Consider the following 27,945-nt stretch of genomic DNA (forward strand, 5'->3'; position numbering starts at 1 on the left):
TCCTTGGTGTCATTTTTCTTTTCAAAGTTCTTACATCTCTGTTCAGCAAATATCATACATAAATACTAAACGAGTTTGGTATTAATTTTATTCTATTTTCTGTATAACTTTAAGTACATAAAGGTTTATTTCCACAGGCCTCAGGAAATGGGTAGAAATCACAGGACAATCTCTCTTCCCACCAAAAAAAAGTTGCATATTTTGGTAAAGTGTCTGTCCTAGAGGAAAACTGAAAGTTGCATTAGCAAGGCTGTGCAAGATTTTTACACAAGACCTAAAAACAGCCTGCAGTGGAGATTTTAGTCCTTTGTTCAGGTGCCCAGACAAAAGCCAAAAGTTGTGAGTATGACAGGGCCATGGAAGCAGTGAAGATGGACGACGGGCACCTAGAATGGAAGGAGAAAGGGAGCCCGATTTCTGGGAATGGTGCAGTTTTCCTTTTTTTCACTCTTTTAAGTCATCTCTGTAGGAAGGTGCTGGGCAGGGGCCCAAGAGAGAAAGGGTCCGCGACTCCTTTAGCCGGCCTGGGTGCAGGGCGCCGCCGCAGCAGCCTACGCAGGACGACCTACGGTCAGGTTTGGCCAGGTGCGGGATGGAATGCAGAAGAAAAGGAATGCTTGTAGGAAATCATTTTGCTAGGAATGCTAGATGGCCAAGCTTCAGCCTTTGGTCCCGTGCAACCCTTGCCACACTTGTCAATAGTGATAATTAGTTTAAGTTAGAAGAACTAACTAGGATCAGCTTCTGTTACCTTCACACTCGTTGTTAGAAAAAGGTTAACTTGTGTGAACTTTCTGACCTGTTAATTCCTGGGACTGCTATAGTCTTCCCAAAAGACTATTTGTTGGTCAAATAACCCCAAAGGCTGAAAGCTAAAACACACCTGTCCTGGTCTGCAGTTGCTTAAGAATGGACTGGCGGTGTGGTTGAGCTGATATGAAAGAGCTGCACCTTCCTGCGGAAGATCAACTGACCTGCTATCCCACCCCAAATCTCAGCCTGAGGTATATTTCAGTGAAGGCAGGTAGCTGTGCTTCTCAAAGCAGAGAAGCAGTTTAAGAGCAGAAAGGTAGAGGAAATCTAAAAAAGAACCGTCTTGATACAGATTTATCCCATGGTGTGAGGGAGAGGACAAGGAACCCAGTGGCACTTCGCTTATCCAGCAATTTCTGTCACTGTGGTGACCAACTTCTGCCCATTCCATAGGGTCTTAAACTGCTCAGGGACTGGGAACTCATTCTGCAAACAGAGAAACAACAAGTTTAAACCTGAGCTAGGCGACATGGGGCTAATTAAATCTTAACACTTTTCTCCCAATGCCTGTTTGCACTAAACTGTGAGAGCAAGTAAGATGTAATGAGAGAAATGGAATCCTCTTGTGAAAGCCTGGCTATGGGGGCTATGGAACTGGCAGCACCACATCTTAGAGACCATCTCCCCCGCCACTGACACAGTGACGAAGCAGTGCAGTGCAGGAATGAGGACAGAGCCTCCAAAGCTAGCCAGGTGGAGGTGTCAGTCTATTTCCTACTGACCAGTGACCCTGGACAGCTATTAAGCAGCTGTTAAGCATGTGAGGTACAGATGGGAATGTGAATGGCTCAGCAGGGTGCTGTGACTCAACCCCAGTCCTTTCTGCTACCCTGAGCATCTGCTCAGCCTAAGCCAGAAACCACTCTCCTTAGGGGGTCTATTCTGTGGGACCACCTCAGGCTTCCATGTGCTTGAGGTATGCACAGCTGGGTTGGACCTCACTTGGTGCAGAATGTCCATCAACTAGCTTTCTCCAACACTAACCTTCAGGCCCTTCTGTTTTCACATCATACTACTAAAGGGATCAAGAAACTTACGAAGTCACCGCCTTCTGTAGGAATGAGGACATTCATCTCAGAAGATTTGGCACTGACTATCTCACAATCCAGGGAGTTCTTGCTCAGGTAAACGTGGCAGCCATCTGTTTTGTTGATGGAAATGGTTGGCACTTTACCCATTACCTGCAGAGCAAACAAGAGCACTGAGTTCTGGCCTCTGGAAGAACAACAGTTAACTGTGGGAAAAGCTTTCCCTGTTTCACAGGAGCACATGAACAACTCACAGGTGTACAACAGATACTGGATACTAGGGGTGGGTGGGGATGGTGCTGGAAACAGCTCACGCTAAGGGCCAACTCTTTTCCTGCCACATACGGAGCAGCTCAGCTTACAGACCCCACAGAGTCAGATTTCTACCACGGCAACATCTGCGGGTCGGCTGTGTCTCTTTCAATTAATCCCCGAAACCAAAGGAAGGAGCCAAGGTATCGAGTTACCTGAACTTTGACATCCTTACTATTGATTATCTCCACAATGCCCACCACGTCATCAAACACCAGACCAAGTTTCTTACAGTTATCTAGGAGAAGAAAGGGAGCAGGTTAACAGTATAACTTTAAAGGAAAACACTCTATTAAGAATCTCTAGAAATAGGAGAGGTAGGGTGCCAGCCCTCTTAAGCTCTAGGACAGAGCCTGCCTGGGCCAAGAAGAACTCACCTACAGTAATGGAGTTAATTTTGCCCTTGATCTGCAATGTCGAGTTCACACACTTGAATATGTAAGCCACCTGTTTCAGCTCTGTATCCTCTATCACCAGGTTGGAAACATTCTCCTGATTTTCCTGTTAAAGAGATCCCTTTTTAGGAACCTCATCACTAAGCACACCCCCAAAACCAGACTATGCCAAACTTTCTTTCTTGTAATCAAAAGCCTGCACTCGTTTGGCTGCGCCCCGTTTAGTCTCTTTGCCCCCACTTGTTCCCCCACTCTGGGCATTTTTAACTCACCACTCTCCACTTCTTGCCCTCCAGTTCAAGTAGGGCTGGCTCCTTCTTTGTGACTGGTTTGGGGGGATCTGGTTTAGATGCAGAGAAGGGTTTGGGGCCACTTCGTATCAGACCACTCTGAGCCTTCAAGGCAGGGTTCTTGTGAGTCTTCATGTCATCGGATACGTGTTTCAGGGCTGTAAGAACGACAGCTGCTTTGTTCCTGTCCTTCATACCAGGGCTTTGAGCTGAGGCAATAACCAACTTCTGCTATCAGAAGTTACACTGATCCTTAACCAAAAATTCAAAGCAAAAACCCAGAGCCTCTGAGATGTTCGCTCTCACACCGCTGGAGAAGCACTTGTATAATTCTCTTCTACCTCAAGGTTAAATTATAAAATTCCACTAAAAAATAAATAAAACGCAGAATGTGTATATATGGGGGGCATGGGGATAAAAACACAAGAAAAAGATCTAGAAAGACACTAAGTATATACTCACAAAATACGTACATAGTTTTTAAAGCAACAGAAGAAGAAAAAGTACTATGTGATAATAAAGAAAATTTGGTAAAAGGAAAAATAACCTCATTCACAGCTAACTTACCACCCACCCCCAATCAGTGCTGGCACTTGAAACTTCCCTTCCAATAATTTTTCTATTCATAGTTGTTTTTTATTTAGATGTAAGCATACACATTTAGACCAAAAAAATTTGGTTCAACCAAGTAACACAGTAAAATTTTTCTCAAGTTAGCCTATAGTTTCTAAAAATATATTTTTTTAAGGGAAAAAAAAATTCCATAATCGCCCTCAATAGGCTGACACATGCCTTGCTTATGAACAGAGCCCAATCTACATAAGCAACACTAGCTTTTTAGTATCACCACTCCGTGTGGTTAGTTTTTTTCTTTAAACACGGCATGGTTCATGGCAGAAAAAAGACTTAACGGTTGCATAATATTCCATCAAGAGGAACATATCACAGTTAACCATTTCTCTTAAAGTTGGATATATAGATTGTTATACCATTCTTAGCTACTATAAATAATAATGTCTAAAACTTGTCCTTTGATTATTTTTATAGGTAGATTCCTAGGAGAGTGTTGTATAATTTAGACTTCAACCTACTGTATATGAGCCTTTTCTATGCCAACATTAGGTCATTCTTATGCAAGTTTTCTGTTATGACTAATATACATCCTCGGAAGAAGTTAACCACCCCCTTCCACAATGACTTCCCAAAGAGACCATGTGGTAACATGGAAAAAGCTCTAGGGAGAACCACTGGCACCATGCCTTGGCACAATATAGCAGGTACTCTGCATGTGCCCCTTAAATCACTTTCCAATGGGAAGAGAGATCCCCACAACTATAATGACCCATTTTCATTTCCATTTAAGCCAGCTCTGCTGTCCCTTTAGGCAACCTGAAAGAATGTAACACCCCAAATGAACCTCCCATAAACAAACCATGATTCTGGTTTACAGACTGCCAGGTTGCTAGCCGGTAAGTTCTTGCCAAAACAAGTTGTTTACTGACTACTCTTGCCAAAGCGTTCACTTACCATGTGTGATGCTCTCCCCCTGATTAATCTGCGCAAACAGTGCTGAGCGTGAAGCAGAGTCATCTGAGCCTGAACTGGTGGGGACTGGGGGGGGAGGTGGGCCTGGGGGGGGAGGAGGAGGACCAGATCCAGCAGAGGGTCCAGATGGCAAGCCACTCAGTTCTTTTGCCACAGGCCCCTGGAACAGTAAGGGCAGGGAACACAGTCAACTTTTCTTCCCCTCGGTACCAGCCCCAACAGAGCCTTACATGTGTCCAAGATACATGGGATTTTCACTGTAGTCCTTGATGCAATGATTAATGCTCCCGACCCACACCCAACTCAGCTCCATTTTTCCAGCTCTAAACCTAGAGTTCTAAAAATCTTAGTGTATCAGCAATACCTCAGACTTACAAAATCCAAGTTTGATTTCACCATCTCCTGCCTGCTCCCCTTCCTGTACAATCACCCCATTTCTATTCTAGCGAAAGGTATTACCATCCAAGCTTGACTGTTCAATCATCTTCTCATTAACTCATTCTATTATCTTGGTTGTATTTCCCTAAGTTTGTTTGTATCAGCCTCTTGCACCATGAGTACTCAAATAGTACTTACACTAGTCCTTGCCCCTAATCTATATACTAAGACTCTTTTAAAGACAAATCTGATCATTACCACTATTTTGCCCAAACACCTATAATAGCTTCTTATCATCAATTAAAAAAAAAAAGTATTTATTTGGCTGTGCCAGGTCCTTGTGGCACGTTGGGATCTAGTTCCCTGACCAGGGATTGAACCCAGGTCCCCTGCATTAGGAGTGCAGAGTCTTAGCCATTGGACCACCAAGGAAGTCCCCTTATCACTTGTTACAAAGTCTAAATGTCTCAACTACTTCCTTTTCATCCTTTCCTCCTAAAAATTTGACCCTCTCTTCTTACTGAAGGCAGATGACATTTATTCTGCATTTACTTTAAGCTTTGCTGTTACCCATCTCGCCCACTTCCATCCTATACCTGAAAAGTCTCAGATGAGAATATGACTCCTTAAAGTACAGTCTCTCCCAGGTGAGAATCACGCTTTCTCATACTCTGTAGTGTGTACCTTTATAATACCACTTGGCCTGGTGATTGGTACTGGGGTTTCGTTTCTGCTTTAAGCTTCCTGGGGGTTGGGATGATGTTATTTATTCGTCTGTCTCCCCTCCAGCCCGAGCACGTCCCTGACCCATGTTTACCAACACGGAACAGAACTGAGTATTCTTTCCCTTACCCTCGCTTTCTTTACTCTTTTACCCCTTTTCCTCCTCTCCTATTTCCTGGAGGAATGACAGGAGGGGACGAGAACTCACCGTTCTGCTCCAGGCCAGTCCGGTGGTATGGAACTCCTTAATGTAAGCCTGCAGCTCTGTCCATATACTCAAGTAAGCTTTGACCCAGTCCACGTGCTTTTTATCCCTGGGAGAATTAAAGAACAACTCACTGCAGGCAATCAGGGTACATTACAACAATGATTCCAGACCCTTCCTCTCTATGAGCGCACATTTTCCTGCCTGTGATGCTCCTTAGGCTCTGCTCAATGGCAGCTTTTCTATCATAACTGAGCTTCTCCTTTCTTTTTTAAACCTATTTTCTTACCCTAATTAGACCAAAGTCCATACTGATAGGGACTCTATATCTCTACCTCTTATAGCAATATGCCTTAAACTTTTTAAAGTAACAAGCTGTTTTTTCAAAGCATAATAAGACCTTAGGCATAATCTTATATAAAAAACTGAAAAGAGCAAATATTCTGTGCCTGAAGCCATGGTCAAGAGGGCTCTCAAGCATCACTATGGATCTTTAGGACTCCAAGAAACTCAACTGCCTTGTAACACAATGCCTTAGGTCAAAAATATGCCTTCCTCCAAAAAATTAAAAATAAAACACTTCCCTTTAGGAGGAAAGATGATGCTGTGAAAGTGCTGCACTCAATATGCCAGCAAATTTGGAAAACTCAGCAGTGGCCACAGGACTGGAAAAGGTCAGTTTTCATTCCAATCCCAAAGAAAGGCAACGCCAAAGAATGCTCCAACTACCGCACAATTACACTCATCTCACACACTAGTAAAGTAATGCTCAAAATTCTCCAAGCCAGGCTTCAGCAACATGTGAATAGTGAACTTCCAGATGTTCAAGCTGGTTTTAGAAAAGGCAGAGGAACCAGAGATCAAATTGCCAACATCTGCTGGATCAGAGAAAAAGCAAGAGAGTTCCAGAAAAACATCTATTTCTGCTTTATTGACTATGCCAAAGCCTTTGACTGTGTGGATCACAATAAACTGTGGAAAATTCTGAAAGAGATGGGAATAGCAGACCACCTGACCTGCCTCTTGAGAAACCTATATGCAGGTCAGGAAGCAATAGTTAGAACTGGACATGGAACAACAGACTGGTTCCAAATAGGAAAAGGAGTATGTCAAGGCTGTATATTGTCACCCTGCTCATTTAACTTCTATGCAGAGTACATCATGAGAAATGCTGGGCTGGAAGAAGCACAAGCTGGAATCAAGATTGCCGGGACAAATATCAATAACCTCAGATATGCAGATGACACCACCCTTATGGCAGAAAGTGAAGAGGAACTAAAAAGCCTCTTGATGGAAGTGAAAGAGGAGAGTGAAAAAGTTGGCTTAAGGCTCAACATTCAGAAAATGAAGATCATGGCATCTGGTCCCATCACTTCATGGCAAATAGATGGGGAAACAGGGCAGTGTCAGACTTTATTTTCTGGGGCTCCAAAATCACTGCAGATGGTGATTGCAGCCATGAAATTGAAAGACGCTTATTCCTTGGAAGGAAAGTTATGACCAACCTAGATAGCATATTCAAAAGCAGAGACATTACTTTGCCAACAAAGGTCCGTCTAGTCAAGGCTATGGTTTTTCCAGTAGTCATGTATGGATGTGAGAGTTGGACTGTGAAGAAAAGCTGAGTGCTGAAGAATTGATGCTTTTGAACTGTGGTGCTGGAGGAGACTCTTGAGAGTCCCTTGGACTGCAAGGAGATCCAACCAGTCCATTCTAAAGGAGATCAGTCCTGGGTGTTCCTTGGAAGAAATGATGCTGAAGCTGAAACTCCAGTACTTTGGCCACCTCATGTGAAGAGTTGACTCATTGGAAAAGACTCTGATGCTGGGAGGGATTGGGGGCAGGAGGAGAAGGGGACGGCAGAGGATGAGATGGCTGGATGGCATCACCGACTCGATGGACGTGAATTTGAATGAACCCCGGGAGTTGGTGATGGACAGGGAGGCCTGGCGTGCTGCAATTCATGGGGTCGCAGAGTCGGACACAACTGAGCGTTTGAACTGAATCAGTATTAAATTACAGAAGTAGCACTGCACTGTAGTTCAAGTCTCCTCTCTTACATATTATTAGCTGGAAGACTTTATGATTATTGAGCGCCAAAGAATTGATGCTTTGAACCGTGGTGTTGGAGAAGACTCTTGAGAGTCCCTTGGACTGCAAGGAGATCAACCCAGTCCATCCTAAAGGAAATCAGTGCTGAGTATTCAATGGAAGGTCTGATGTTGAAGCTCCAATACTCTGTCCACCTGATGCAAAGAACTGACTCACTGGAAAAGACCTCACTGGGAAAGATCGAAGGCAGGAGGAGAAGAGGACGACAGAAGATGAGATGGTTGGATGGCATCACCGACCCAATGGAGATGAGTTTGAGTAAGCTCCGGGAGTTGGTGATGGACAGGGAAGCCTGGCATGCTACAGACCATGGGGTCACAAAGAGTCAGACATAACTGAGCGACTAAACTGAACTGAGCATAAAACCCAATTTCCTCAACTGTAAATTGTAGAGTATAATAGTGGGATATAATCAAAATGTTGTGATGCTTAATTCCAGATTACTGGAAGGATCAAGGAACTGCCTGGTGTTCTGGGAGATATTTCAGACCCACATGAAGGCTCATTCCTTCCGAGTAGTCACTCAACATATGCTGATTACTGAGGACAAATGGAGGGAAGAAAAGAAGGGTTTGGAGAGTTACGTAGCCAAGTAACAGGTGCCTGTAGTCACTCCAGCTCAAAACCAGTGATGGAGAAGTTCACACTGGTGGACACATGTGGTTGGACATACAATAACTCCCCTTACGCAATACCTGCACTGGTCAGGCAGCCTTCCTCTCACTTTACCTGACTATAAGAATAGTCAGGGTCACTTTATAGTAAATCTTGTAACTTTTGCCATTGAGCCAGTTAGAAGTTTTCAAAAAGGAACAAAATCTTATCCACACAGGCCAAAAAAAAAGGGCATTAGTTCATTTTCATATCCAGCAAAAGCTCCTAAACCATAAAGGCAAGGATGAGAAAACTCAAAAGCCCTCTACAAACCCCAGAGAAAAAGCAGAAGAGGAAGAAGAAACACTTCCTGCTTGCAAATGCAGCTTCTATGAGTCAACATCTATCACACTTTCCAAAAAGCAGCCCTGAGATAAGAGAATAAACACAGCAGCCATGGCCAGCCTTAACTTAACCCAAAGCCCTACTCTAGCAAGTCAAGTAACCAGCTGGGTTTGTTCTTGACCCCTTGAGGACAAGCTGGACTTACACATCTTTGTACTCCTTGAGGACTCGATTTGTATAAAACATGGCAGCATCATTCATTTCCTTCACATAGGGACCAGGCTTGGGAGCCTAGAAAAAGAACAAGCTGTCAGTGACTCAGGGCCTTTCCAGCCACATCTCCTGATCTCTGTCCCTTCCCTCCCATAGAAGCTGCACAGCTCACCATAGCCACCCAACCCAGGGCCTGGATACTTTCGCTGACAGCTGACAGGTGATTGAACAACTTGCTGCCTCGGTTCTTCTCCCGGAAGGTCACCACTTCTTGGATCTGCTCGGAGATGGGTGCCAACAAGTCAGAAAGCTTGTTCTAGAAAAAAAGAGGCAGGAAAAGACAGAGGTTAGTGTCCTTTTATGTTTTATGTTGCTCAACTCTGATCTTGTAAGGCAAGAATTCTTCATGAACTACAACAAGCATACACATAAACTCTGTATTTATCTCCAAAGATTCATATGGCTACACTACTACTCAACACCTCACTCTCCTCAGAGTTCCAGCTTCTCAGGCAGGATTTTGTGGTTCTTCATGATCAGGACCCATACCCCAGCTGTACCACAAAATTCTACCATTTCTGTCATTTGTCTCTTTTCTGTCCCACTAACAGGAGCTACCAGCTCATTTCTGGGCCCTGACTCACGATGGGCTCTTGTCTTTCCATCTATCCACGTGATCCTCTGCTTCATGAGGAACAGCCCTCCAACCCCAGCCACACTGGCCTCCTCCAGCATCTCTCGTCAGCAGAGCCAATTCTGGCACCTTACCACGCAACCATTTATTAATGAACCCATGTGAACATGTTTTTCTTCCTCATTAATTCTTCAAACACAAGGGCTTTGTTTTAGCCCTATTTTATAATCTCCACAGCCCTCAACACAGTGCTAGCCATACAGCAGCTGCTGAGAAGAGATCTGCTGAATCAAATGCAATTAGAGGACTTGGCATTTGAGCAGGAAGCTTAGCATAATGGACGAATCTTGTGTTTCTGTGTTTTCATCCTTCCCACAAAGCTTGGTTTCCTGAACATCTCGATTCTCAGATCTCAGTATGAGAACAGTCTAAAGCAGGAGTTGGTAAACTTTCTGTAAAGAGCCAGACCGTAAATATTTCAGTCTTTGCAGGCCATACGGGCTCTGTTGCTATTTCTTAACTCTGCTGTTGTAGTGCATAGAGCAACAACAGACAATACTTAAAAGAATGGACATGGCTGTGTTTCAAAAAAACTTGACTTAAAATAGGTGGTGGGCCAGATTTGGCCTGCAGACTACAGTCTGCCAATCCTTGATCTAAAGTAAGAGAAATATAATAATGTCTCCGCAGCCTGAATTGTTGTGAAAAGTGTGGGGTTGGGAAAAAAGGTTTAGACAAAATGCTTTAACCTTTTGTCTTTTAAGATTAAAAACTAGAGTCTAACATATTTAACATTACTTCTGCTACTTTTATATTGTTTAGGCATGTTGAGGGTTCACAGGTTTTAATACAGCATTAGCACGAAAACTTATTTTATTACCCCTCTACCTAGGAGAGCCAAATGCAAAAAAGAAGAAACAAAACAAAACTAAAATGTGTGGCTCTGAGAAAAATCTAAATTTTCTCAAATTTATTTTCATACTTTGGCAGCATAAAATTTTGAGGTAGGAATAAAGTTTAAGAGAGATGTCCAACCACTTAGGGTGAGGGGAGAAGCAATACTTTTACGATCTCCCCAGCAGCCTTACTAATAAAAGCACATCCACAGTGGCGCAAGAGAATCACTTTCTAGGGCCTAATGAACTTAGGAGACAATATGATGAATTTGGGCTCAGCCAAGAGGCCAGAAAAGACTGTCAAATGGCACATTCCCATAGTGGGGCTTAAAATCAGACTCTCCTGGGACTTGGTGCCTGGTAGGTCTATCTTAACATGTTGTAATAGCTCAGCAGAAAGCCCTCAACCTGTCCTGCACGTCAAACCATAACAAAACCAACTAGCAGTGAACTTACGCCTGCTGGCTGCTGGCACTGAGAGGCTGTAACCAAGAGAGCTCGCTCTAACTTCAGACCTGTGTGGACCATCTCCGCCTGGAAACAAGAGGACAGGAAAAGAACCAGCTATCAGCGACACTTCACAACTGGACAGGTCCTGATAAGAATAACCTGAAACCTCCACGTTCATGTATTCTGACAGCAACCCAGGCACTTCATGTTGATTTCTTTAGGTAATCCAGATTTCAGGGACTGATAGCAGAATTACATATACCATTGCTCCTGTTGGAACTAATCAGGGTTGTATATCCAGAGTTGGAAATGAAGATACTTAGGGCTTCCAAAAAAGTCAAGTTTGCAATTGCACATGTGTGGTATGAAGTGCACTGAAAAATCTCTCCTACCTCTCATCACCAAAAAAAAATTGTTTTCAAAAACCAGAGGTAGGATTAAAAGCAAAAGCCTAAGCTTATGCCTCAAATTCTTAAGGTATTTACTCCATAAGGTTAAAGCTGTTTTCAAGTGTTGGACCATGACCTATTACAGACAATTAAATCAACTTTGTGACACATAATGAGCACTTTATTAAGTGAAGTACAGTAGAACAATGAGTGCAATATATCAATTAGAAAATTTTTTTTTTAAGGTGCAATACAAGTAGCATAAACACTATTTTGTGAAACATCTATCTTAACTGGTCTTCCCAGGTGGTGCTAGTGGTAAAGAACCTGCCTGCCAACGAAGGAGATGTAAGAGACACGGTTTCGATCCCTGAGTCGGAAAGATCCCTGGATGAGGGGGCAACCCACTGCAGTATCCTTGCCTGGAGAATTCCATGGACAGAGAAGCCTGGCAGGCTACAGTCCATAGGGTCGCAAAGAGTCAGACACGACTAAAGAGACTTAGCACACATGCATATCTTGGTTACAAATATGTATTTCTTACTGAGGGCCATGGACAAATGAATTTTAAGAAGCATGAAGCTATAAGCACTACCACATATAAAAATTCAAAGTCAAGTCATTTTTTCTGGGTTTGTATTTTTTAAATGTAGAAATGATACGTTTTAAACTTTTTCAAATGTTATCTACTGTATAAAGTAAAAATGCAAGCCCCATACTCCTAAGCCCCAGTCCCACTCTCTAGAGTTAACACCACTGCCAACAGATGGTATCTAAGAGGCTTCAAATAGATCTTCCAAAGATTAGGCAAACAGTTTTACTGAAGGGTCAGGCTGATCCTAAACATGGTTACTGCTTACAAAGGATCACTCAAAGACTAGCAGGAAGGTTCTGGGTCCTGCAGAGAAAGACAGAGTGGGGGGGGCGGTGGTGACAGCGTGGGTAGCAGCACATGAAGGGAGGTGGGTGGAGAGCACCTGTCAGTGCCTACTTCGTATTCTTACTGTGGGCTAAGTGTGAAAATAACTCACATTAGCATAGTTTTAGCATAACTACCAAGCACAGTTTCATAAATGCTAAGTCATGATGATGAGTCCTCTGAATAAGCCACCCCAAGCTTGGTTATATAACATGGTGGGGTAGCATATTCTCACTACCAAGATGAGCAGAGCAAGCTATCTATATAAAAGAAGCCCATCAGAGCATGCGATAAAAGCAGAGGGCCTGGGAAAAAATGTGAAAAACTGTTTCAGTGCATAGACTGAGTTCCTCAATGCAGGTAGAAGAAGCCAGGAGCCTCTCAAGGGGCTCTTAAACCAAGGATGACTAGGATTTGAAGAAAGCCACCAGTCCTTAAAAGATGGTAAAAAGGGCCAAACCTCCTTACATGTTTCTGCACATCTCCCCCAATCTCTTTACTGATCTTGAGGTACTCTGCCACAGGACCGGCCAGCAGTGAGTCAAATGCTTGCACATATGGAGTTGTTCCTGCTGAAGACAGACACACCACCAAGAATGGTCACACATGAGAAAGAGTTTGTTAAAGGCACCTCCATATGAAAGCAGAGAGGCAAGGTAACACAGTAAACAGAAGGCTGGAGTGTAAGTCAGCAATTTGCATTCTAGCTCCAGAATCACCATTAACTTCTTATGTGATCCTAGCTAAGTCCCCATTCCTAACTGAGCTTGATTTTTTTAATCAACAGAACAAAAATAAACAAAATTACCCCCCACCAAAGCTCCTTTTAGCCTAACATTCTATAATTCAACTGGTACATGTGGTCAATCTGCCAATAATTTGGAGAGAGGAAATTTTAATATCACTTGTCATTTGACTTATACTAGAGTCATTTTGCTAAAGAAAGAACAGGAAATAGCATACAAGCAGGAAGTTCTCGTGTTAAAATAACTTAACCACAGGCCTCCCTGCATAGAAATCACTTCCTCCCTTATCTTACAGGCGATGAACTTTCTAAATTAAATGTTTCAGCAAGTTAGCTCCAAAGAAGAGATCATACCAAGATAGAAAAATTTCAGGCCAGGACACCAAGTTTCACTCAAAGCATTCTACTGGCATGTATACTGCTTACCTTTTGCAGCACTGTCTCCATACCCACAGTGTGTGTCAGAGGCATGGGAGACTGCCTCCAGGCGGCCCACCACTCTCTCCAATCTTTCTACCAGATTTCGCATGTCAGCCATAATGTACCACCTGCTGAAACAGACCAAATGTTATTTGTTGCTTTAATATGACACAGAACCTAGGGGGGAGAAATAAAAAAGAATGCCCTGGAGATGAAGAAGATGCCAACTCTGAGGAACAGAATCATTTTACAGTAAAATAAGACGGAAGATAGTTTAGCATATTTGCAGAAGCCTAGAGACCTCATTAAGCAAAAGAACTACCCAGGAAACAGTGTTAACTGAAAGCAAATACTTACTCATCCAAATACTTACTGAATATTTACTATGATATCATCAACTAAGTATTTGTGTAAGAATTTAGAACTTACAAGGAACAGTCACATATGTTCTCTCAGTTTAATAAGCCTCTCAACAACTACTTATGAATGGAAAGATAATTACTAAATTCTTAAAGATATAGGAAACAATTTCAATGAAGTTAAATGACTTGCCTATAGTCACAAAGTTAGTTAGTTGGGAAGCCTGTACTCAAGTCTTCTGGCTCTAAGTTCAGTGTTTTTTCCTACAACATCTTGCTGCCTGCATGTGGAATGCCCAAGGCCAAGATGAACAGGATATTTATCCTACCCACAATAACTTAGAGTCTAAAAGAGAACTGTACACTGTGCACTAAAACTATTAAAAACAAACAGAAAAAAATTTAAGGTGACGTAAGTTGCAGGCAAAATAACATAGGATTTCAGAGAAGAGAAGGCTATATCAGCTGGAAGGGTCAGATAAGGCTATCAGGGAGAAGCTGCCAATTGAGCCAGGCTTCCAAGGAGGATGGGCAGGATCTAGATATGCAGTAGAGAAGGAAAACAAGACATATCCAGAAGGGCTTGTTATAGATCTTTTCACAAATACCAACTTACTGAACTAGCCTCATTCAATGTCTGATATCCTAAAGAAAGGAAGTTCCTTTCTTCTCAAAAGAGAAGGGACTTTTTCTGGTTTGTTTCCTAAACAAGTTTATCCTCTACCATCTAGACCACTACCTGGCAGGTAGAAAGTGTTCCATAAATATTTATGAAGTCAATGAACCTGAAGTATAGAATCTCAGAACTCCAAAGGGACAAGGGTTCTGAAAGTTGCCCACAAACCCATATATGTAAGTGTTAACGTTATCAATATACATCAATATGAAGTGGCTGAGACTGTAAGTGATCTTGTAAAAATCAGTCAAGTGAAATTTGAGCCGAAGACTTGAAAAGATTTCATTTCAAAGCATTAATCTGGTCAGGTAACTGAAGACTCAACTCCCTTGAAGCCACCTAAAATGACGATAGAATCACAATTTCCTCAAAGATGACGACATGACCGAATACCTCGATTTAACACATTGTCTTCCCTGTGGAAGAGAGAAGCAACTCACCAGATAAACTAAGATCATCCCTGCCCACTCTTTTCTGTGTACAGGCTCTGATCTCTCAGAGGCTAGTGATTTGCCAAAGTGTGTTGTTTAAAAGCTAATCAAAAAGAAAGATGAGAATGCGAACCAAATAAACCTTTCCATTCCCTGGCCTAGAGAGGCAGCAGAAGCCTCCAAATTCTTACTGAAAATGAACAGACTATGGAGCAGACTAGAAGCATCCATAACTCTCCCTTACGTTACAGCATGATCACTGAGTATCCCAATTGCTGCCCTGTTTGTTCTGGGTACTATCCAGGGACAGACTGATATATATATATAATCCATCACACTATGTAAACACCATGGGGAAAGGCAGTGAATGCAATAAACTCCCAAGTTACCTTCCATTAATAGATACCACTCACTCTGTTATAAAACATGTTCCTTCATACATAATGGATGCTACAGGTTGAGGCCACTGTTAACATGGTTACACAGGACAAGTGTCTCTACAGGCTGCCAGGGTTGCTGAACACTTACCAGTCTTAATAGCTTAATAATACAGCTTCATGGGATTTTGGTTTCTTCTTTTCCATTTTTCATTTGTACTTACAAGTTTTTAATTCTAAACAAGCTATCGTTCTGCTGTTTAACTTAAGCAGAATGAGAAAGGACAAAACGGCTATCATTAAAGCTATCTCATTCCACCACTAATCAAATATAGGAAAATAGTACCTAGTTTTTTGTTTTTGGTAGGGGTGGACTGAAATTTGAGATGTATGTATTCTAGACATTCTGAAAGAAAGGGACCAAAAGACATACCTTGTCTTATGCTCTATGATGTATATATACCAATCTTTAGGTGCTCATGTCCACTCCAAAGCTGTCAACCAGTACTATCATGTTACTATTCAGTCCACTCGCCAAGTGATACCACCACAAGCACCTACAGACTAACAATTCCCAGAACAGTGTATCCAGCTCAGGCCATCCTTCTGGAATTCAGAATTTTAGATCAAGCTCCCACCTAGACATCAACTAGATGTCCCAAAGGAAATGTCCAAAACAGAACTCATCATTTTCCCTAACACTGCTCCTCCAGACCCCACCCTGTTTCAGTAATACAGCATTTACAGCGCTGCCACCAATCACTTGAGGTAATCAAGATAGTAACCTGCACCCCAAAACTCATTGCAGCACTATTTACAACAGCCAGGACATGGATGCAACCTATATGTCCATCAATAGAGGAATGGATAAAGAAAATATAACATACACATGATAAAATATTACTCAGCCATAAAAAGGAACAAAATAGTGCCATATGACGAGGCACGGGCAGACCTAGAGACTGTAATACAGAGTGAAGTCAGAAAAACAAGCATCATATAGTATCATTTATATGTGGAATCTAGAAAAGTCATACAGAAGAACTTATGTGCAAAGCAGAAAATAGAAATACAGATGTAGAGAATAAACTTATGGATATCAGGGATGGGGAGGAAGGGGGATGGGATGAATCTGGAGATTGGGATTCACATACATACACTACTATATATAAAATACATTGGCTATATATTGTTAACCTGCTTCTTTAACTTATATGCAAAGTACATCATGAGAAATGCTGGACTGGATGAAGCACAAGTTGGAATCAAGATTGCCGGAAGAAATATCAATAACCTCAGATATGCAGATGGCACCACACTTATGGCAGAAAGTGAAGAAGAACTAAAGAGCCTCTTGATGAAAGTGAAAGAGGAGAGTGAAAAAGCTGGCTTGAAACACAACATTCAGAAAGCCAATATCATGGAATCTGGTCCCATCACTTCATGGCAAATAGATGGGGAAACAATGGAAACAGTGACAGACTTTATTTTGGGGGGCTCCAAAATCACCGCAGACAATGACTGCAGCTGTGAAATTAAAAGATGCTTGCTCCTTGGAAGAAAATTTACGACCAACCTAGACAGCATATTAAAAAGCAGAGACATTACTTGGCCAACAAAGGTCCGTCTAGCCAAAGCTTTGGCTTTTCCAGTAATCATGTATGGATATGAGAATTGGACTATAAAGCAAACTGAGCACTGAAGAATTGATGCTTTTGAACTGTAGTGTTGGAGGAGACTCTTGAGAGTCCCTTGGACTGCAAGGAGCTCCAACCAGTCCATCCTAAAGCAAATCAGTCCTAAATATTCATTGGAAGGACTGACACTGAAGCTGAAACTCCAATACTTGGGCCACCTGATTCGAAGAACTGACTCATTTGAAAGACCCTGATGCTGGGAATGATTGAAGGCAGGAGGAGAAGGGGACGACAGAGGATGAGATGGTTGGATGGCATCACTGACTCAATGGACATGAGTTTAAGCAAGCTCCGGGAGTTGGTGATGGACAGGGAAGCCCTGTGTACTGCAGTCCCCAGGGTCGCAGAGTCGGACACAACTGAGCTGATGTATAAACTGATGTATAAAATAGATAACTAATGAGAACCTACTGTATAGCACAGGGAACTCTACTCAATGCTCTGTGGTGACCTAAATGGGAAGGAAATCTAAAAAGAGTGGATATATGTATACATATAACTGATTCACTCTGCTGTAGAGCAGAAACTAATACAACATTGTAAAGTAGCCATACTCCAATTTAAAAAAAAAAAAAGACAGTAACCTGGAAACTTTTAAGCAGTACAGTATAGTGGTTAAGAGCATTATTCTTTAGAGAAGTCAGATAGATTGGGAGTCTCTGTGTCTGAGTGTTACCAAACTTTTTGAACCTCAGCTTCCTTATTTGTAAAACAGGAACAACAGCATAAAATCCAAAGGGCTGTAGAAAGAATACGTGAGGAAATACATGTGGAATTGCTTGACTGGCTCAGTCCTGAAACATGGCTAGGATTCCATCAACATTAACTAAACTCTCTTCTTACTAATCTCATCAGTCATCAAAATCCATAGGCTCTATTTTGTGTATCATAAATAAATGCCCCTTGTCTTCATCCCGATTTATAAAAATTCAGCCATCATGACGTTGCCTAAATTACTGCAATAACCTGTTCACCAGTCCTCTAATTTCAGTAACACACCCTCTTATCCATTCTCCTTATTACCACAGTGATTCAGAGTCAAGTCCAAACAAGGGTTTCTACAATCTGGCCCTGTTTTAAATTTCCCACCTCTCCACCAGTTTTATCTCCTGCCACACCTTTCCTCAACATTCCACAGCAACCCAAACTACTGGCAATTTCCAGAAAGAGTTAACGCTTTCTCTCACTTTTAAGACTTTTCAATGCTATCCACTCTGCTTGGTTGCTTTCCCTCCCAACCTGTTCCTTATCTCATAACTTCTACTACCTTTTTCAGATTCAGCTACGCTTTCACCTCCTCTAGGAAGTTTTTTCCGGTTTGGTACACTTTCCCTTCTCAATCTGCCCCTAGAATTCCTACCATCCATTAAATCTCAGGCAAGGTATCATCTCACCAAGAAGCATTTCCAGTATGTCTCCCACAATATTTCATTGTGTACTTATTTCTACCATACATTTCACACACAGCTTTAAAATCATTTAATAGTCATTAGGCAATTAGTCACCCTACAGAAGAGACCATGTCTTGCCTTTGTAATTCCAGTATTACAAATGTGGTAGGCACTATAAACACAATAGGTTAATATAGGTCCTTGAAAAAAAATGATAATAGTAAGGGCCTTTACCCTCTCTCCCCTCAACACAAGTCTGGCTGTCTCCTCTCTGTGTCAAGTCTAAGGAGAAGTGTGGGGTGTTTTTCCCCCTTTCTTAAAAAAAATTCCCCCCCCCAATTGTAGGATCTAACAAACATTGTCTTTCAAATAAACACGGCCTTCTTGGGCACAAATTACACTGATATGGAGATTGTCAAACCAAATACCTTAAGGAAGATAACTTTATTAAATGATATAATATCAATTAAAAACAAAATTCCCCGACTTCCCTGACAGTCCAGTGGTTAGGACTCCACAATCCCAATGCAAGGAGCACAGGTTCAATCCTCGGTCGGGGAACTAAGATCCTGCACGCCCCAAGGTGCAGCCAACAAAACAAACAAAAAATGTATAAAGAAAAAAACAAAAAACAAAAGTCCCTTATAGTTGTGCTTTACATCATCAAACTGCTGCTTCTTTGTCTAGTAATTCTATGATGTATGTTACAAAGATACTGATCCCCATCTTTAGAGGAAAGAAACTGACAGAAGTTAAAGTGGGGAGAACACAAATTCTCAGGCTCTTCCCACCACTCTACATGGCTTTCAAGCGCTTAAGGGACTGTAGAGTTCATCACAGCATCCAGGCCCAGCTGTTTGCTGAGCACAGCACTGTGGCTTCAAGGTCTCTTTATGGTATCCTGAGTCACATTATTAGCAGCCTTCAATTTCTCTGCTTTCAATTTCCTCCATGGAGGCCAATATTTTTTTTCACCTTCAGCAGAGATGACACATATATGGAAGGTAAATATTTACAATAAGATTTTTCCCAATACAGAATCTAATCTTGTTCCCTGTCATTTTTGGTTGCCAATAGCCAACAACTGTATGTAAGTGTCCATAAATGAATATACAGATTCCCAACTATTTATGTGTTCATCATAAAACCCTCGGAAGGCGAGGCAGTCTTAATTACTCAAGTCTTAATAAAACTACGATTCAGGAGACCAAGGTTTGAGTCCCCACTCTGTCATGTATCAGCTGTGTAACTTCAGGACAGTCATTTAATGGATCATCACCTCGCACACCTGGGCATTCCCAGGTGGCGCCAGTGGTGAAGAACAAGCCTGCCTATGCAGGAGACCTAAGAGATACGGATTCAGCCCCTGGGTTGAAGGAAATGGCAACCCACTCCAGTATCCTTGCCTGGAGAATCCCATGGACAGAGGAACCTGGCAGGCTTCAGTCCAAATGGTCAGTCGGACGCGACTGAAGTGACTTAGCATGCATGCACCTAGCACACGGAGATGTAAGGATCCAACGAGTTGGTTTTATAGATAAGTAGCTCAGCTGGTAGTGAAGAATCCGCCTGCAATGCAGGAGACCCCAGTTCGATTCCTAGGTGGGGAAGATCCCCTGGAAAAGGGATAGGCTACCCACTTCAGTATTCATGGGATTCCCTGGTGGCTCAAACTGTAAAGAATCCACCTGCAATGCAGGAGATCTGGGTTTGATCCCTGAGTTAGGAAGACCCCCGGGGAGGAGGGCATGGCAACCCACTCCAGTATTCTTGCCTGGAGAATCCCCATGGACAGAGGAGCCAGGCGGGTTACAGTCACAAAGAGTCAGACACAACTGAGCGACTAAGCACAGTCTCTTTGGGAGCCTTAAAATGCAGTTCAAAGGTAAAATGTTATCACTGCCTACCATGTACTAGAATATAGGCTCCAGAAGCATGGGAAACTTCTTCATTCTCCCTGCCTCTGCTCCCCTAACTGCCCCCCCACCAAATTTCCAGCATCTAGAAAATCTGGCACATAGAAGATGCTCATAACATGAAAGTGCTCAGACTGTCACAGCTACTGAAGAAATGGCAGACCCACGGTCTCTGCCATCTAGAAGCTTTCATTCTTGTTGAGAAAGACAACACAAATGCCAATGGAATAAATCCTGAAGACTATGTGTTTTAAAGTTCTGTTAAGAGATTAATTTCATTTGGATTGGGAAAAGTTAAAGTATCAACCAATACACTGGAGCTTTTTCTTTGTAAGATGTTGTATGATCCTAAATTACTATTTAGGATTATTACTATTAAGACTATAAATGACTATATGCTTGGAGTTCAGAAGAAATCAATGAGGACTAGAGTTACTCTCAGGGGTTTCAGGAGAGAAGTGGGGCAGAAAAACTAAAAGAAAAAAGAGAAGACATTCTAGAGCAATGAAAAGCAAATAAAGACCAAGGAGGCTCAGTACAGAGTGTGAGCGGACAGTCTACAGAGTATTATGGGGATAAGCAAGGTGGGCTAGTTATGGAGGGCACTGAGGGCCAGGCAGCATTTGAATTTCGTGCTGTGATAAATGTGAAGCCTTTCAAGGATGTTGAAGGAAGGAGTAATACGATGAAAGCAAAATTTTTACAAGTACTGAAAGACTCGGTTTTGGGGGGAAAGAAGGACGATGTTAGGATTTAGCTTAGGTTGAAAGCTGTTCAACTAGCTGCAAAATCAAAGAGCTACTGCAAAAAACATTTTTCATATTGCAAAGAAAAAAAAAAAATCACTTTTAGGTCACTAAGTGACCAGCACCTGAATTAACAGTAAAATAGTTTTTCTGCTCTGAGGGAGTCTAGCAGGACTGACAAAGCTATCTTTCACCGAATCACTGGCTCTCAGGATCAGGAAGGAGTCTAGAAAGCATAATCAGATGCAAGAACAAATCTTTCAACATCCTCAGCAATTAGTCAGGTAGTCTCTGTTCAAACACCCTCAGTGTGGAGAACTCAAGACTTCTGGAGGCAGTCTATTCCATTCGCACAGCTCAAAGTATTTAAAAGTTCTTCCTTATATGGAGGCAAAACCAGTCTCTCTGCAACTTCCACCCACTGATCTTGGTTCTGCCCCCTGAGGTCACACAAAACAAGTGAGCATTAAACACAGAACAAGTATTAACTGTCTGTATAGTAGCATTCAGAGAAGGAAGTCAAAGATGACTCCAGAGTGGCAAATTCAGGGGAGTAAGAGAATGATGATGCTATAGGCAAAAACACGTTTTTGGCATGTTCTAGCTAAGGCAAGAACATAAGGTCAATCTTGGATACACAGTTTGAACAGAAGATGAAGCTTCCAAGTAGGAATATCCAATAAATAGTTAGAAATAAGCTTGGGGAAGGATCAAGGCTGGAGATCAAAGTTTACAAGTCATCAGCAAGGAAATATCATTAAGTAATGAGAATGCATAGGCTTTTGGAGGGATATTATGCAGAACAAAAAGAAACGAGGAGCTTGATTCTCCAGCAACTTCTTTTGTGGTTTGAAACTAAGTGAAATCAGAAATGGTCAGTGACTCCTGCCAAAGCTGCTCCATATTCTCCTCATTCTAACAATTCAAACAACCCAATTCCTTCTACCTGTCATTCAGAAGTAAATGGAACCAGGTTACTCCTGCAGTTCTTGCCTCTTTTCACTAGGCAATTAAGGCAGTGGAATGAATTTCTACTTACAAAAAGCTGCTATGATCAAAATGTTTTCTGCTTTGTCTGGTAGTTGTTCTTGTAGGTCATACCCTTAAGTAGAATTGAAAATAAAGCAACTATACAAGTCACCCTGTATATTATTGTAGCCCACCCGATCTGCTTCAAAATGCTTCTGCTGGCCTTTACTTTGGAATTCTGTTCCCAGGATGTTATCCTAAGGAAGTAATACCAATGTGGGAAAAGTGATAGGCATGAAGATGTTCACTGCAGTGTTAGTTTAGACTTCTAATTACAGGGAAATAGCTACATGGAAATAGCTACTGTGGAAAAAGACTTGAAAAGAACACAAGATTTACAATATTTGCCAAGTTAAAGTGATGGATTTTTGCACAATTTCCCCTTCCGTTTTCCAAACTTAAAAAAAAAAAAAAAAGTTATATAATTTCTTTTAAACAAAAGACAACAAAACAGTTCCACTTGGATAGCTCTTCTAAGCTACTGCTAAACCATAAGGCATTAGTTTAGTTCTACTCCTAACAATATAGAAATTCTCATCACTAGGCTCTAACATGTTACAGAGCAAAACCTACACATGCTAACAGGATACTTACAAGTTGGCTTGTAACCCAGAAACCAAAGAACAGACAGCACTTCGCCCCAGTAAAGATGCTATCTAAATCTAACCCAAATCAGGAGCCAATGTTCTTCCCCAAGCATTTGGTTTCTCTGATGAAACCAATGACATTTAGTGCCCAAGTCACTGCCACCCCAGCAAGAAAGGTCTGTCTTCTAGGGAGGGAAAGAATTCTGCCTAATATCAGCACTTGTCTCCTGTTCCCTCAATAAACATGTCCTCTATCTAAAGCTCCAAGAGTGAGTAAAGTTAGTAATTGTACAAGCTGAAGTCAGATTTAAGAACTAGCTGTTTCAATGCTTTGGGGCAAAGAGATAACTTTGTGTGGTCATGGGTTACCTTCTCTCTTATATTCAATGAACATTCATTCGTATTATGAAGACTAACAGCATAAAAGCACTCAGTAGGCATCTTTTACATTATATAAGGAAAAACCACATTGGTTGATTTCAATTGGTAGTTGCTTTAAACAGAACAGCATTTCCCATTCTCATGCATAGAGATAGATTCAAGGATGTCATTTGTCCCTAGCCATGATTCAGCTACAGCTACAGATATGAAAAGACCTGTGACTGTACCTCTATAATTAACTTAAGTACAGGAATTTTACTGACCCCTGGAGGGGAAAAGACAACAACAACAAAGCTCACTCTTTCCACGAAACACTTCAACTATGTTTTGCAGTGGAATGGAAAAATGTGACACAACAGGTCTGGTAATATAAGGCAAACAAAGCTGCATTGTAGCTGAGGAGTATTTTTAGAGCTTTGATAGTTTTTATTATGTTTACGTGATGGTATATCAAGAACAAATAGTTTCATGGTGAATGCTAGAGCTGCATTAACTTTATGGTCATGAAACTACAGTCGACCCTTGAACTACTTGGAGGTATGAGCACAGGCCCTCAGTGCAGCAGGAACTCCACAAATAACTTTACAGCCAGCCCTCCATATCCATCGGTGTAACTGAACCCTTGAAAATCCATGTTGTACGAGGGTCAACTATATAACAATTTTATCAGTCAAAATAAATGTTGAGTAACAACACCATAAACTGCATGCAATTTAAACTAAATGATAGGGACCTTCCTGGTGGATAAGAATACAGAGGCTAAGAATCCACCTGCCAATACAGGGGACACTGGCTCCATCCTTGGTCCAGGAAGATTCCACATGCCTCAGAGCAACTAAGCCCATTCAACACAACTATTGAGTCTGAGCTCTAGAGCCCACAACTACTGAGTCTGAGTATTGCAACTGCTGAAGCCCATGCACCTAGAGCCCATGCTCTGCAACAAGAGAAGCCACTTCAACGAGAAGCCCGTGCACTGCAACCAAGAGTAACCCCCAGTCGCCACAACTAGAGAAAGCCTGTGCGCAGCAACGAAGATCCACCACAACCAAAAATAAATAAAATGAGAATCCCTGTTTGCTAAAGAAAGCTGCCTAAGTGCAGGCAAAGAAGAGAGGAATTTATATACCTCCAATATAGGAGAACTATAAATCGGCTGACTTGTGCTGTCAACTAATACAAATCTCATTTCTAGTGAGTGCCTTAACAATGGCTTTCTTCATTAAGATCACATTCTCTGAGGGGGAAAAAACCATAAAACAGCCAGTCCTTCAAAGCCCACCCAGAAATTCCTTGAATAAACAATTCTTGACGCTTCAATGAAACCCATGATCCATTTCTTGCAAAGTACACTGCGCTTATCATGTGCCATACACTGTGTTAATCACGGCAATGGAGCCTGCTCTCAGAGAACTGAATTGAAGATAAGACACCACACAATCAGAGCTAAGATATTTTCTCATGCACTATTCTCCATCCGGGAGACATCTGGCAATATCTGAAGACATTTTTGGTTATCACAGATGAAGGACTGCCCCTAGCATCTTATAGGTAGAGGCCAGGGATACTGCTGAAATCCTACAAAGCATAGCACAACCCTGCAAAATGAAGAATTATTTGGCCCAAAGGGTGAATTATGCTGAGGCTGAGAAACTCTGTTCTAATGTAATCATGAGCAAAAGGTAAGTGCAAAAGGTACAAATAAAATGCTAATAGTTTGGAACTCTCTAAATCAGAATGTCAATCTGTACCACCCAATGAAAACTAAATTAAGGGTCTGACTCTGGAGAACTCTGTAAATTGGACAAAAGAGTTTAGACTTGATTTTCTGGGAAAATGAAGCCAGTGAAGGGGTAACAAGATGAAAATGGTTCTTTTCAAAAAAGCAGTCTGGTTTGGTTGAAAAGCTTAAGTATCGATATGAAAGCCAGCTTAATAGAAAATAAACTGATGAGGGTAAGGCAAAGAAATAATCAGTTGGACTGCCTAAGATATGGCTTGATGATTCTCAGATTTCAAATCTCAGGATTAAATTTCAAACCAGAAGGTTCAACTTCCAATGACACTGCATTTGCTTAAGTAAAATGCATCTTTGATTCACCACGCCTCACAGAAAACTGAAAAAGGAAGTCATTTTTTAAAGGCTCAGTTCCTAGTTGAAAAATAACTGCAACTAAACAAAGGTATGTATAAGGAAGAAAAGGGATGGAAAAAAGGCTTCAATCCTTCAGGCTGGAAACATTTTACAAACTAAACAGCTAACCTCTGCAAATCAAAAATACACACACTGAAGCTTAGCAATACTACCACTTTTGATTTGTATGACAGGTTGTACTTGACAAAGTACCTTCACCACTACCACTTTATTTAAACTCCTCCAAAACATCTGACGAAGTATTTCTGGGGAAGAGGGAAGAAAATTCAACTTTAATTTCTTTATACTGAACAGCAGTAACTCAAACAATAAGCAAAATGGCAACCACAGAATAAATCCAAATGCACTCAACAAGGCATCAAAAGCCCCTGACAACCTGGGAGCACCTACCTTTTCTTTCTGGTCTTATCTTCCCCTACAAACCCGAGACCCCAGTACTTCACTGAACAATATAAACCCTCTCCTGCCTCCACATCTTTGTTCGTGCTGTTTCTTCTAGCCGGGATACCTTATTAGACATCTTTGCCTAGATGTGCTGCAAACACCTCAAACTAAATATGTCCAAAATTTATTTTCTTTCCGTATCACCTCTCCAGTTAACCTTCTTTATTGAGTACCTATCTTGGTAAATAGTACTACCACTTCCCTAAACCAGAAAATCAGACAATTGTCCTAGGCTCTATTTTTTCATTTCCATAAGTAATCAACCTCCAAATTTACGGATTCCATCTTTTTCATATTGCTCAAATTTGATCCCTCCTCTTCTTTCCATTCTCACTGTCTTAGTTCAAGCCATTGTTCAACCTTCCGAACACCCGTCTACTTCCCCATTAAGGTCCTTCCCCTCCCCCCTCCACAGGCAAATTATTAATAAAACATCAATCTGACCATATCATTTTCCTACTTAAGAGTGTTCAAAGCCTCCCCACAGCATTCAGGGTAAGCTCCAAATTCCTTAGCAGGGTTTACAAGGGCCTTCATATTTGATCCCACCACTGCCCACTTCCTCCACTTCTCTGAGCTTTACTGGAATTCCAGTTTTGGTCTTTCAACATCCAGTCTCCATTTCTTGCATTGGACTCTTTGGCTGGAAATTCTTTTTTCAGATTCACCATATGGCCAAATAAATCCTGCAAGACTTACTCTCCCACTTCCTCCCCAAAGCCTGGAAACCTGGCTCAGGTAGTCCTGTGCTCACACAGCGCACCTCAACACTGTAAGCTACCCTCGGTTTACTTGTCTGCTTCCTCCTCCACTCCAAGAGAACTACTGTATTCTTGGTCACCAGGGCCAAGTGCCTCATTTCATACGTGCCTCACACATATTCAATAAATGACTAGCAAATGATTAATGTGCTGGGCTCCCCACCCCGTTTTTCACTTGAACAGGGATCCCTGTAAAGAGCTTCAACTGACACAGTTCTGATACTAACCTCTGCTTTAAGTTTCTCATCCTGTCTTCATCGAGTTCTTCATTGTTTTAAACTCAACTTAAACCCTGCTTCTGCAGAAGCGATTTTCCTGAGCCCCTTGTTACATACTGCCACAGTACCCTGTTCTTTCCTAACAGGCATCACATTTATAATATTTGTTAAATTCCCTGTGACCAATGTCAGATCCATAAGGGCAGGGTCTACCTTATTTTGTTTCTGCAACCCCTGGATATGGCAGAGTGCCTAACAAAGAATGAACATAATTTGTTACACAGAATTTAATCCTGTGAGGTGAGCAGAGATCTTCACTTAAAAGATGAGATAAAATGAGACTCAAACAAATTAAATAAAGCACCTATGGCTACCGAGGCTTTGCAGTGGAGCCAGACCAAACCTGAGCCAACAGATTTTATGACCAGAAGTATGAGATACCTTCAATAAAGTTAACTTGGGTTTTCAAGATAAGAACTACAGACTAAGAGAAAGGGGAGGCTCTCAAATTGCAAACACAAAGAACTGCTCCACTCTTGAAAAAAAAAAAAAACTCCCCAGGCATTCCAAACATGCTGTGCTTTTAAATAAAAGTTCCACGCAGCGGGTAGCCTTTAAACCTGCAACTGCCTGAGAGACACCTACCGGAAGACCACCCCAAGGTACAGAAAGGTTCCTGGGAAATGAACGGGGGAGGGATCTGGGGTTGGTAAACTAAGGAACTGAGGTCTAGATTCCGATTGTTTACCTGTTAAAGATTGTTTCCAATTGTTTCGCAGTAAGACAAGCCTCGTCTCTTCGGGAATCAGTTTACCCATCCAAGCAATGGGGGCGAGACCAGGACTAGTGAAGACTAAGGTCTCGGAGGTTTCTTTCAGTCAGAGCTCCTTAGGAATCAGGCCTCCGTTGAGACTGACCTCCAGAACCGCTAGGTCCAGCGGAGGGAGGGCCTCCACAGGAGAGCCGGCTCAGTTGGTCACCCCGGCCCCACCTCAAGAGACCGCGCCCAGGATCCGGGGTCGGCGTTAAGAGCCCCACCGCGCTGGCCCCCTCAGGAGGGCTCACCGCACGCACCTAGGCCAGAAAGGCCATTAATAACGCCAAAGGCCAGTGGGCCGAAGAATGGACCCCAGTCACTCCCCACCGCGCACACTCACCTCAGACTTCTGTCTCACCTCCGGACTACGATCAGCCTCTCTCCACTTCCGGCAAGAACCGCCCAGCAACCTTCGCGCGACCCACTTCCGGGCCCTCACTGGGCGCGGCACCCCCACCGGAAATGAAGGGCCGGCTAAAACGCCGGCCCAGTGGAGGGACCCGGGAGGAAGTCTGGCCGCCCGGCTAGTGACTCCGCCCCTTATCCGCCACGCC

General features: G+C 42.2%; 1 protein-coding gene and 1 non-coding gene across 6 annotated transcripts; both read right to left on the bottom strand.

The window, feature by feature from the left end:
* Positions 1-74: 74 nt before the first annotated feature.
* CAP1 (cyclase associated actin cytoskeleton regulatory protein 1) lies at positions 75-27,885 on the bottom strand. Of its 5 annotated transcripts, none has more exons than XM_055586288.1 (13): positions 27,732-27,885; positions 13,413-13,534; positions 12,710-12,810; positions 10,940-11,017; positions 9,126-9,269; positions 8,946-9,031; positions 5,693-5,798; positions 4,366-4,543; positions 2,821-2,996; positions 2,531-2,654; positions 2,309-2,391; positions 1,851-1,994; positions 75-1,239 (listed from the first exon to the last, which is right to left on the bottom strand). In XM_055586288.1, the coding sequence occupies exons 2-13, from the start codon at positions 13,522-13,524 to the stop codon at positions 1,156-1,158; spliced, it is 1,416 nt and encodes a 471-aa protein (XP_055442263.1). In that variant the 5' UTR covers positions 13,525-13,534; positions 27,732-27,885; the 3' UTR covers positions 75-1,155. The 5 variants fall into 5 exon arrangements, with proteins under 5 accessions (XP_055442263.1, XP_055442260.1, XP_055442264.1 ...); XM_055586285.1 differs by having other exon boundaries at positions 12,710-12,813; XM_055586289.1 differs by having other exon boundaries at positions 13,413-13,537; positions 27,732-27,881.
* On the bottom strand, positions 5,121-5,193 carry TRNAR-CCU (transfer RNA arginine (anticodon CCU)). Its single transcript has one exon. It is a non-coding gene; the product is annotated as a tRNA-Arg (tRNA).
* Positions 27,886-27,945: the final 60 nt, after the last annotated feature.

The sequence above is a fragment of the Bubalus kerabau genome, chromosome 6 (genome assembly GCF_029407905.1).
Source record: "Bubalus kerabau isolate K-KA32 ecotype Philippines breed swamp buffalo chromosome 6, PCC_UOA_SB_1v2, whole genome shotgun sequence".
Taxonomy (NCBI): domain Eukaryota; kingdom Metazoa; phylum Chordata; class Mammalia; order Artiodactyla; family Bovidae; genus Bubalus; species Bubalus kerabau.